At 42.8% G+C, this 12,471-nt stretch overlaps 1 protein-coding gene across 18 annotated transcripts in view; it reads right to left on the bottom strand.

Annotated features, from left to right (window-relative positions):
* IDO2 (indoleamine 2,3-dioxygenase 2) overlaps positions 1-12,471 on the bottom strand; it is a 43,352-nt gene that overhangs the window by 24,489 nt on the left and 6,392 nt on the right. For 3 of the 18 annotated variants that reach the window (XM_060001407.2, XM_060001402.1, XM_060001406.1), the window contains 4 exons: positions 10,637-10,717; positions 9,301-9,373; positions 7,644-7,739; positions 481-600 (listed from right to left, as the gene is read on the bottom strand). In XM_060001407.2, the coding sequence (XP_059857390.1) occupies positions 481-600; positions 7,644-7,709 (186 nt within the window). In that variant the 5' untranslated portion in view covers positions 7,710-7,739; positions 9,301-9,373; positions 10,637-10,717. Of the gene's footprint in view, positions 1-480; positions 7,352-7,643; positions 7,740-9,300; positions 9,374-10,636; positions 10,721-12,471 lie in introns of all 18 variants that reach the window. The other 15 variants (XM_060001401.2, XM_060001404.1, XM_060001403.1 and 12 more) reach the window with 10 other exon arrangements.

Here is a 12,471-nt window from a genome sequence, read left to right on the forward strand (position 1 = left end):
GACCTTGGGCAAGGAATTTAACTCCTGTAGTCCTCAGCCATCTGTAAAATGGGCACAGCATTGCTGTACTTACCTTATGGGATTGTGAACATTGACTGCGATTACGGATGTGTATAAGAGCACAAACTGCTGTAAAATGGAAATCATTAAGTTTTCCGTGACACCTCAGAGCTTGCCTTCAAATGCAGCTCTTCACAATTCTTGGAAGAGGGTGAGTGCCAGAAAAAACAATATTCAAAAACTAATGAGAGGGCTACCAGTTCTAAGGAAAATTAACCTCCTGGCCAGGGGAAAAAGGTGTTTTCATTTAAATGGGCCCTTTGCCCTTCCTTCACCTCATACCCAAAGGAAAGAACAAGAAAGGACCCATTTTCCAGGCAAACAGAGAGCGTTTGCCAGGTGCAGCAGACCTTTGTAGAGAGCGTCCTCCAGGTGCAGCAGACCTGCCAGATGACAGGACAGGTGTCCCTTTGTCCCTACCTCTTTGGGCTGTGCCTCTCCATCCTGCCAGACATATCCCATGGTAATAAAGGTTAGGACCAGGTGTGCCAGCCGCTGTTCCCGGTAACCTGTGAGGAACTGGCAGTTCAAGAGGGGCATCTGTTCAAGAGAATTTCCAGAGATTACCAGCTGCAGGGGTGTGAAGGGTGCAGGGGTTCTGTGGCTTGAAGGGGTTATATTTCAGTGACGGGGATCCACACACCCCCTCTCTACCCTGATCTTAGGACACTGCGATAAAGGAGGTATCCCAGATGATATTGTTCACGAAGTACCTACACCAAATTGTCCCCATGGTTGTGCCGGACACTGGTCACCATCACTGACAGCTTGGTTAGAGTGTTCTAGAATAACTCAGTCCCAAGACTGACATCATTTATTAAACGGGAGTCTCCCGGGGCAACTTTTACAATCCTGCCTTATCAAAGCACCTCTGCGTAACGGGTACCATTTAACCCTAATAACAGCCCTGCTGCTGTGGGCGTTACTGTCTCTGTTTACTCTGTTTAATCCGTAGGTAAAGAGTACACGGAGGCCAGTGGAGTTAGGAATCCGATCAAATCCCTTAAGGGAGGTTGCTGAGCGGGAATAAGAGGTTGTTCAGTCCTTGTCCGAACACTCCCCGTGACCCTGTGACCTCTCCACGCCCGCTCCCTCCCTGTCAAGATGCGTCATAGAGAGGTGTAAAGGTGATGTTGAAAGCAACACCCTGTACACAAGTTACTTATTACTGACAGCCCTGCCTAAGCAAATATTACCAGTTTCTCAGTTTTCCCCCGGCCAACCCTGCCTGTCTCGGTTGACGTCAACAGCCTCTGAGCTCCAGCTTCCCTGTACTTCCCCCTCGGCTTTCCTCCGTCCCCTATCCCTTCCCCAGCTCTAGACACAGTCTGATCTAGTTCTTCCCAGGTGCCCCTCTCCAGGATCCGAAGCGCCAGAAGGGGCGGCGGTGGATGTGTGTATCTCTTTAAGCTCCGGGCTCTTAAACGATGAGTGACAAGTGGGCTGGGACCGCGGTTCCCCACGCCCAGCGCCCGGCAGCCGGAGCCGCAGCCTCCCCGATGGTAATCCTTCCTCCGCTGGCCCCTAGGGGGCAGACTTTCTGAGTCTGTCCTCACTGTGCCGGACTGTTTATTTCACCCTTAAAATTGGCTCTGAGATAGAATCGCGAAAGTTCTGTGCAGAATCGCGAAAGTTCTGTGCCTTAGGGTGTGTGTGTGTCTATTGGAGGGATTGCTGAGATGTTGCATTTTAACAGGAACCAGCCTGAGAATTATAACCACAGTTATAATGTATTCAGTTATTTCTTCAGCACTTATTCTAAGGCAGTTACTAAAGTGTCCAAGGCATAGTGCGAAAAGCGTCCCAAGCAGGTTGATACTCCATTTTCCCCCAAACCCACAGGCCAAAACTGAGGGTCAGAGCGGGTAAGATATTTGCCCAGAGCCACAGAGCCAGGAGGGACTGAGCCAGGGTGCTAGTTCAGTTCTGCTGACCACAGCCTTGCCCTCTGAAGTCAGCACTGCCCGAAAGAAATATGAGCCATACGTGTAATTTGACATTTTCTACCAGCCACATTTTAAAAATAGCAAAAAACAAAAAAGCCCCAGGTGGAATTAGTTTTAATAACATTTTATCTAGGTCAATGTATGCAAAATGTTTACACATAATCAATATTAAAAATATCGAGATTTTTACACTCTTTCTAGTAAGTCTTCAAAATCTAGCGAGTGTCTCACATACCAACTTGTCCTGGCCACATTTCCACTGCTCAGTAGCCATGAGTGGCTACTGGCTACCTACAGTGCAGCCTCAAGGTAAAGGAATAAGGTCCCAAGATGTTCTGGGGTCACCTTCTATTTTTCCCTGTTCCGGGTTTATAATCAGCTCTTTCTCCGAGAAGCCCCAGTTCCATTTATTGGCAAAGAGTTCCAATAAATGGACACTGCGTTTGCTCTTTGCTAGTGGAATGCCACTGTTTCTAGATCCCTCACAGTGGACAAAGCTAGGAAATGTGTGTTCTCTGTGTGTGTATACACATATTACGCACACATACATATAATGCTTGTTTACCCATCTATATATCCACAAAATGTGTGTGTGTGTATAGACATTTTAGTATCATATGTATATATGATGCTAACATGCTAAACATGTCAGACGTCTCCAACTCTTATCTGGTGTCACAGGTTGATCTTATCTTTCCCCCCTTGCTAATTTATAACTTTCATCTCTGATGGTGAAATATTATCCACCATTCATTTACTTATTTATTCATCCTAACGTTGGGTTGGCCAAAAAGTTCGTTTGGTTTTAAGTACAAATCAAAGACGTTTTTCATTTTCACGAAGAACTTTATCGAACAACATATTCACTAACCGAACGAACTTTTTGGCCAACCATATATATATATATATATATATATATATATATATATATATATGTCACATGAATGGAATCATACGATATGTAGCCTTTTGGTTCTGACATGTTTCATTTGGCAAAATGTATTTGAGGTTTATCCATATGTTGAATAAATCAATAGCTTATTCATTTTTGTCACTGTACAGCGTTCCAATGTATGAATACAGGAGTCCTCGTTCAGACTGCCGTAACAAAGTACCATAGACTAGCTGGCTTATAAACAATGGAAATTTGATTCTTACAGTTTTGGGAGCTGAACGTCCCAGATCAGGGTGCCAGCATGATTGGGTTCTGGGGAGAACCGTTCTGCTGTCTTCTTGCTTCATCCTCACGTGACAGCAGAAGAGGGCCAGAGAGTCCTGGGGTCACTTTTATAAGGGCATTCATCCCATTTATGAATATCCCATTCTACTTTCATGACCTAATTACCTTCTGTGTTGGTCAATTTGATGTGTCAACTTGACTGGGCTAAGGGATGCCCAGATACATTATTTTTGGGTGTGTCTTTGAGGATGTTTCCAGAAGAGATTCTGGAAGAGATTGGGAGACTGAGTAAAGCCCATCACCCTCACCAATTCGGGTGGCATCATCCACCCTGTTTAGGGCCTGAATAGAGCAGAAAAGTGGAAAAAGGGTGCATTTGCTCTCTGGTTGAGCTGGGACAGCCATCTTCCCCCAACATTGGCACTCTTAGTCCTTGGATTTTCAGACTCGGACTGGCAATTGCACCACTGGCTCCTCTGGTTCTTGGCTTTCCTGGGCCTCCAACTTGCAGCTAGAAGGAAGATTGTGGGACTTCTCAGACTCCATAATCATAATCATGTGAGTCAGCCACTCCCAATAAATCTCTTTCTACACATCTCTGTATTGGTTCTGTTTCTTGGGAGAACCCTGACTAATACACCTCCCAAAGGCCCCAGCCCTGACAACATCATGTTGGGGATTAGTATTTCAACATATGAATTTGGGGACCACACACACACTCAGGCCATTGTACTCGGTTTAACCATTCCCCTGTTGAGGGACATCTTGGTGGTTTCCGGCTTACGGGATCATTTACCCACAAGGTTTTCCAGGCACATAAATTTTCAGTTTATTTGGGTAAATACTTAGGAATGTGATTGCTGGGTCATATGGTAAGTCGATGTTTGCCTTTAAAAGATTCTGCCAGACTCTTCTGCATTCCCATCAGCAAGGTGAAGTAGAGTCTCTTTTGGTTTATAGCCTCACCAGTGTTTGATGTTGCCAGAGTTTTAAAAAAACTTTAGCTGTTCAAATAGGTTTTAAATTGCCTTTCAGTACTTATGAACATAGATACATCGTCCTATGTTTCTCTGTAAGTCACCTAGTTTCATTTTTCTTCCTTCCTGATTAAGGCTTGCAAAACTTTCCTCTTATTCTACAAACTCTGAAGTTTCACCAGGATATCCATGGGTGGTCCCCCGCCCCTATTGTCTTTCTGATAGAAATACTCCAATCTTTCATAAGAGCTGAAAAGTTCTGTTTTTATGCGTTTAAAGCTTTGCTTTTTCTTCACCCACACTAGTCTACTTGTGGGACTTCTGTTTTGTGGAATTTAGATCATCAATTTCTCTTTTTTGTATACTTTTATTTTTCTGATGCTGGCATTTAATTTTTGCTTTCTGCTTTATAAAACCGTTTCAAGGAAGTCCCTAAATCACCATTATTTTCTATAATCAGTGTTTCCCTCATTTACTCGGGTCGCTATTGAGCTTTTTGGTTATTTCTTTGCTTTCCAATAGTTCCTTTTACCGAGCAACTTTATTGATTTTTATGAAGTACATATACTGAAGACATTAATGCAATTTTTAAAAGCACTGATCTCATCTTTTGGCTTCTGTCGGAGACCAAATGTCCTGTGTCTCCCTCATCCTTCTTGACTTGCTTATTCTCTTCATATCGTTTGGTCATTTGGGGTTATCCATTCGTGTTCAGGAATGGAGGCCAGGGTTATCAGAATTAGTAACTAATAGAGCTTCCCTTATCATGTTTCCAGAATACTTCTGAGCTTCCTCTTGTGACCTTCCTGTGAGTCCACCAGCTGTCTGTAGTGTTTTGTCCCAGAGGGCTGGAGAAGGGGGACCCTTCCTGGAAGAAGATGGTTGAGTCTAAGCCAGTTAACAAGTTTTTGTCTGTCTTGTTTTGTTTTTTACCAACATACGGATAGGGGCCTTGGGGGCCTTCTAAGAGTAAGGTGGTTGGCCTGGAGGTACTGTGAGATTAGAAGTGCAAATTCACTTTCTGTCTTGTCTGTGCCAAGTAAAGGCCTCAAGAGGACAAATGTCTTAGTCTGTAGCTCTATGTGTGGTCCTGGAAGCCACAGTATTTGCTTCTCATGACGGTTTTCCAATGGATTCAGTCTCCATCTGTGGTGGTGAAGTCTAGAGAGTGGTTTTATCCAGTTAGTTGTTTTAGAACTAATTAGAAGCATAGGGAATGGCCACGGATGTTATATTAGTTTCCTGGGGCTGCCCCAAAGAAGGAACACAACAGAAATTTATGCTCTCACAATTCTGGGAGATGAAAGTCTGAAATTAAGGTGTTTGTGAGGTTTGTTCCTTCCGGAGGCTCTCGGGGGAGAATCTGTTCCCTGTTTCAGTCCAAGTTTCAGGTGGTTGCCAGCAACTCTTGGGATACTTTAAGGGCCTGTAGATGCAACACTCCAGTCTCTGCCTCTATCTCCACATGATGTTCTAACCTGTGTATCTGTGTCTCTGTGTCCAAATTCCCTTCTTGCTCTAAGCATGCCAGTCCTAGCGAACTTAGAGTGCATCCTAATACAACACACATGACCTAATTTAACTTGATGACATCTGCAGAGACCCTATTTCCAAATGAGGTCATCTTCACAGGTTCCAAGACACAATTTCTGGAGAGAAACTATTCAACACAGGAGAAGTATCAGGGGGATTAATTCCACTGCAGTACTGAGCTGTATCCCCCATGCCCATGTTTACAGTGACCAGAAATTAGCTGCACACTCCTGGCCTTTCCTCATTGACACTTAACCTATGAGAAGCACCGATTCAACAAGTTCTTCACTTCGTTTATGGAGGTTGAGTTACATAAAGCCCGAGGAAAGCCTTGTACAGAGGACCGTGAAGTTCACATATTGAACTTGAATCTACCTTCCTGCAAACTGCCCCTTGCCTCTGTGCGCTCTTACTCTGAGATGGGAGAGGGAGCCTCGGGGGTGTTCTTTGTGCTTTGGTTGAATGCTTGGCATGGGGACAATAGACTCATTTCTGGATCTGATATAATTTGATTAATATGGTACGAAAGTCCTGAAGGGTTTTATTCCATCATTTCTCTGGTTTTCCCTCACTCAGATATCTCCTTTTTTCTTCTTTTTGTATTTCTTTGGTCATTTTAATGAGACTTTAGGCAGCAGGAAAATAAATTCTTAGGCTTAGTTTCCCATCTTCATAGACACTGAAGACAGTGTCTTACATCTCTTACAGGGTTTTAAACCTTGTGCTTGCACTTAGCAGGCATTCCATAAGTATTTTTAAATGAATTTGTAATTATAGACATGAAATATGCATACGTCAGTGAAGGAGAATTTTGGAGGGAAAACCTCTTATATGTCTAAAATCACAGGGCACGCCAATTGGTGAGATTAAAACAGATGGAAAAGAGACGAGATGGAAGTGTAAATATAAATATCGAACACTGTTGTGTGGCAGGAAATACAAAAGCACTATTGCAAAAGTCATTTAGTTTTCACAACAATTCTAGGGGCCCCGAATTTCTCCCATTTTATAAATATGGAAACAGAATAAGTAACTCGTTAAGTCAAAGTTTATAGCGACTAAGTGATAAAACCAAGAGTCCAACTCAGGTCCTCCTGAGTCAAATCTGTGTTCTTCCTATAACACCTTCTTCTTATTCCTGTGGGGTCATGTCAGTTCTCCCAGGACCAAGGAGTTTCACCGTTCCTTACATAATTTGGGGAAACATTGCTCATCTTGTCTCATATGTGGCATTTACAGACTTATCAATGATTTCTGAAGAATCTGCCAGCCCTGACTTTATAACTGGGAAAGTCTCTTGACTCAACTATTCTGTGAAACGCCGACAGTAAATCAATGTGGCTTCACTCATGGGGAGGGGAGCCCTGACCATGTGGCTTGGCGTGAGGGCACTGAGAATTTTCACACCTGTCCTTCCCCAGCTAGGTCTTATTCATCAGTTTCCTGACACTTCTCAACCAGACTGTCTTTCTTCTTTAAACACATGCTTGTTGAGTGCCCAGGAACTGTTCTGTGCAGGCTCTGGAAATTTTAGGGAAACACACTTGTCATACCAGAAGCAAGTGTCATTCTGCTCATGATGAAGGGTGAGATAGTTTTAGTTTCGTGGATAAACTCAACAGCAGTGATTGGTCAGCTGACCCACTTCCACAATGCTGAAAAAGGAAAATGGTGTGAGGATGAAAATAGGGTAGTGAGAAGGGGTTAAGGAGAAGAATACAAAATGTTTGGCGCTTCCCTGGTGGCGCAGTGGTTGAGAGTCCGCCTGCCGATGCCAGGGACGTGGGTTCGTGCCCCGGTCCGGGAAGATCCCACATACCGCGGAGCGGCGGGGCCCGTGAGCCATGACCGCTGAGCCTGCGTGTCCAGAGCCTGTGCTCCGCAACGGGAGAGGCCACAGCAGTGAGAGACCCGCGTACCGCCAAAAAACAATACAAAACCTTTTACCTCGTTCACTTGAGCTCGAAGCTGGTGACTCCCAATCAAGTGAGGCAGTCGGTTGGCAATTTCCATCCAAGGTCTATAGTGATCAGGGAGTTCTTTCTGCATTGAAAAAATAAAAATGTCTCGGTATTTTAGAGCTCTCTGGGAAGCAGCTTCGTGTAGTAGCTGTTTTCAGATTTCAGTCTTAAGGCAGAATTCAGGTCAATTCCGTTCAACAAATATTGAGAATTCACTATCTGCTGTACCCTATGCTAGGCACTGCAGATACACAGGTGACTGATATACAGTCCTTGTGGTGAGGGAGCATATGGTCTAGTAAGGATAAATAAAATGCAATCAGACATACCCAATGCAGTATAATATGTTCAATTAAGGATATGTGTAAACTTAACAACCAGCTGAAGAGGAAGTAGTTAATTCCATAAACTGTGCTAGGGAATAATGGGAAATGTTCATAGCAATATGATAGTTGGGGCCAGTAGTAGGGTCTGAAAGTGACTTTTCTAGTTGGAACTTTTAAGATGGGAAGCCAGTGAAACAGAGGAGATAGTGGATAAATAGAGATAACTGTGCTTCTTGGGATTACAGATGATTCAGTGTCACTAAAATATAAAGTTCAAGAGAAAGGATGATGGAAGATTTGACCAGAAAATCAGATCAAATATGCTTTTTATTGACTACATAAGAACTTTATTTTTTATGTATGTTGGTGACATGATTCAATCTGAATTTTAGGAAGATAACTTTGCTTTGGGATTTTAAGGTATAAAGTCAGATTAGGAAACCTTTGAAATATTGTCTGAAAATTAAGCTTAGGCCATGGCAGTGAATTTGGAAAGGAGAAGGTATGTATTCAAAAATATTTGGAAAATAAAATTGAAATAATTAAATTTAGAGGCAGGGATGGGGCTAAAGGCGAGGTGATCCCTAGCCCAATAGCACAGTTTATTTGCCCACTCTGGGTCGTTGGTTTAGCCAAGAAGAACACAGGTTGGATTTCAGCAACCCTGACTCTATCCCAAGAAATGGCAAACTGCAGCAAACTACACTCATGAATAAGCTTTTATTAGGACACAGCCAAGTTCATTTGTTTCCACATTGTCTACAGTGGCTGTCACTTTACAATGGCAGAGTTGCATAATGGCAACAGAGATCATATGGTCTGCAAAGCTTAAAATATTTACTATTTGACCCTTTACAGGAAAAGTTTGCCAACTCGTGACCTGTCCCCAGGGTCTGGGCCTCCTTTTACAGAGTACAGTCTGCAAGACTGAAATGTTGTGTCTCTGGGTTAAGAAGGAGTTAAGTGAGGATGATTTCCATGTTTCTGAATCAGATGACTGAATGAATTGTTGAGAAGACAGATTGAAACAGAAATGCAGGTGGAAGTCAAAGAGAGGACATGCAATAGTGAATTTGTTTTTACATATGTCCAACCTAAAACATCTGTGGAATGTCAAGATATGGCTATGTACTCGGCAGTTGGATATACAGTTGGAAGCTCAGGAGAGAATTAATATTAGAAATATACAATCAGGAGGCGTCATAGTAGTGCAAATTCTGCATTGTGGTAAAAACCACAAGTGGGTACAAGACCATTCAGGAGAAGTTGCCAAGTGGAGGGAGAAGGCTTAGATCAGCGCACTGGGGGGATACTTACAAGGCAGGCAGAGGAACTGAATCCAGCACAAAGAGATATGTACAGAGGCTAAATGAGCCAGAAGAGAATCACCCTATAAAAGTCAAGACATTAGAGGATCTCTCGGAAGCAGGGATTCATCAGATGGCCAAATGCATCATTTAAGTAAGGTTACCCCTTTGGAAGACAAAACTAAAGAGTCACTAATATATCAATATATACACCAGTCTTTCCACGTATATGGCATAGAAATTCAGGTCAGGGTCATGGAAACAGGGTTCAAATTTTAGTGTGCTGAGGAGGGAAGAAAACAGAGATTGGAAATGTGAATTACTTTTTTGGGAGAGCCATAAGCCATCACAAGGCGACAGTTTGTGTCTGAGAGCTGTTTCCACTTTCGAATGGGAAACTTGAGTGGTTTACAGCCTGCTAGTGTATAAGAGGCAGAGACTGAAGAGAAAGGAGAGAGGGAATAATTAAAAGTAAAGGGTCGTGAGGAAGAAGAGGAGGAGAGGAAGAGCCCAAATGCAGCGCCTGGCTGCGAAGAGCTGGAAGGAGAAAGTCTGGAGTTTGAGGGATTCATTTCTTATGAACTCAATTTCTCCGCAAATGGTGAAGATTCAGGTTACATGACTTGGGGAGAGGGGTGGGTGTTCAATTAATTATCGGAGGGAAGGGAAGAGGAAATTAAACATAAAAATGCAAACAACATAATATATTGCAATATAGAATATGTGTATTATAATACACTATAATGACTTTCAAAACCCAGGGAAGTTTGAAAACTATAAGTTTGGAGTGCTGTAGATCTGTAAGTCACCAATAAGTCACTTGCTGGAGATCCTCTGTCTCTCAGCCTCTAAAATAAAACTGGGTGAATCTAACATCCAATAAACAATCTTTGAAAATTATAGACTTTACTTAATCCTCTGCTTCCTATCTTTGCCCCTGAATCAATTTAGGACAAATTGGGCACCCTTTACTACCTTTCTCGACAAATCAAATTACACCAAACATCATAATTTAACATTTTTAATATAGATATTGTGCAGGAGGGGGCGATTTTACCCTCTACTCCTCTTGAGTTCTTGTGTCAGGAGTCAATAAAATTGACGCAAAACAGATTAACAGGAGAAACAGAAAGAAATGTTAGTTTGTGCGTACAGAGGTCTCATAGAAATGGGACCTAAGAAGTGGCCAAAGCAGGCTTTTATACTTTGTAGACAAAGAGACAATAAATCTGTAAGGAATGGACAAGACAAAGAAACTTAGGCTTCAGGTGCTCATCTAAACAGAGTTTGGTCTTGGGGTCGTCAATTAAAGAAGTAACAGGGTTTTATTTATTCAGGCCTCTCACCTTGAATTCCCTACCTCTGGTGGTAAGGGTGTCCTATCTCCAGATGCGTGGAGGGTACCTTTCATAGGAGAGATTTATTTCCTGCTTTTAGGGAGACAGAGAAGAGGGTCAAGTTTCCTCTTAAATTGACTGTTTCTTAAGTAACTTTCACCCAAAATAATCAATATGCATTGAGGCATATTCGTGGGTGACTTGCCCCGGGCCCCAACAATACAGATATTCACAAAGAGGAAATCACACCGTTCTCCTCATGCATTCCGCATCCAGTACCTCAGCTTCTGAGAGGTAGAGTCCACTATGCTCCCCTACTCTTCTCCCAGAGACAACATTTATAAGCATAATGGTATAATTTTCCCTAGCAGTGCTCAGCGGTAGTGCAGAACTGAAGAAAGCCGCTAATTGACCCGAGTTTGGGGATTTGCAGAGCAGTGGCCCAGCTGAGAATGCTCGCACACATAAAGGCAGAGAGATTTATGGTAAACTGACTCTGAACTGGCAGCTTGTTTTTCTTCTCGTCTATATGATGCATATGTTTTATGAACAAAAACTGAATGCATCTACAGAGACAAAGGAATATAATATTTATAAAAGAAAATCACAGAAGCAGACTCATAGTATTCAGAACCCCTTTTAAAGTGGGTTTGAAGAAAAGCTGTAACTAAATCTGTCCTTCCTTCTTTGATGCCTAGAGAGGGGATCCTGTTCTGAGAATTAAATTAGAGCACCCTGGAGAATTCCCTGGCAATCTAGGGGTTATGACTTGGCACTTTCACTGCAGTGGCCCAGGTTCCATCCCTGTTTGGGGAACTACGGTCCTGCAAGCCATGATGAATAGCCAAAAAAAAAAAAAAAAAAATTCAAGCATCCTGGATTTCTGCTTCCGGGCTTGCATGGGAATCCTTAAATACTACACTTTGCCTCAATCTAAGCAGCACTCTATTCTTGAATATCTCTTTTTCTTTCCCCTTAGATTCCTAGAGGCTTCTTTTCCTTCCTTCTTCTCTTCATCCTCTCCCTTCTTTAAAGAGTTCTAGTCTTTGGACTCTGGTATCACCCCACAAATGTAAGAAAACCATGAGCTTTGAGAACCTCTGGGTTCTCTGAGTGTGGTTCCCATCCAGCAGCATCAGCATGATGTGGAAACTTGTTAGACATGCAAATTCTCGGGCTCTACCCCAGACGTACTGAACCTGAAACCAGCTGCCTGTGCTTTAGCAAGCCCTGTAGGTGAAGCTACAAAGTTTGAAAGTTTGGTGTACCCCAAAGCTTGAAAACCACTGATGTGGGGACCTCAAAGGAAAGGGAGAAAGGATTTTAAAGCTAGTTCATAATCCATTAAAAATGTATTCACCCTAAGTGTCCATTGACAGATGAATGGATAAAGAAGATGTGGCACATATATACAATGGAATATTACGCAGCCATAAAAAGGAATGAAATTGAGTTATATGTAGTGAGGTGGATGGACCTAGAGTCTGTCATACAGAGTGAAGTAAGTCAGAAAGAGAAAAACAAATACCATATGCTAACACACATATATGGAATCTAAAAAATAATGGTTCTGATGAACCTAGGGGCAGGACAGGAATAAAGATGCAGAGGTAGAGAATGGACTTGAGGACACGGGGAGGGGGAAGGGTAAGCTGGAACAAAGTGAGAGAGTGGCATGGACATATATACACTACCAACTGTAAAATAGATAGGTAGTGGGAAGCAGCTGCGTAGCACAGGGAGTTCAGCTCGGTGTTTTGTGACCACCTAGAGGGGTGGGATAGGGAGGGTGGGAGGGAGACACAAGAGGGAGGGGATATGGGGATATATGTATATGTATAGCT

This window comes from Delphinus delphis, chromosome 21 (assembly GCF_949987515.2).
Source record: "Delphinus delphis chromosome 21, mDelDel1.2, whole genome shotgun sequence".
NCBI lineage: Eukaryota > Metazoa > Chordata > Mammalia > Artiodactyla > Delphinidae > Delphinus > Delphinus delphis.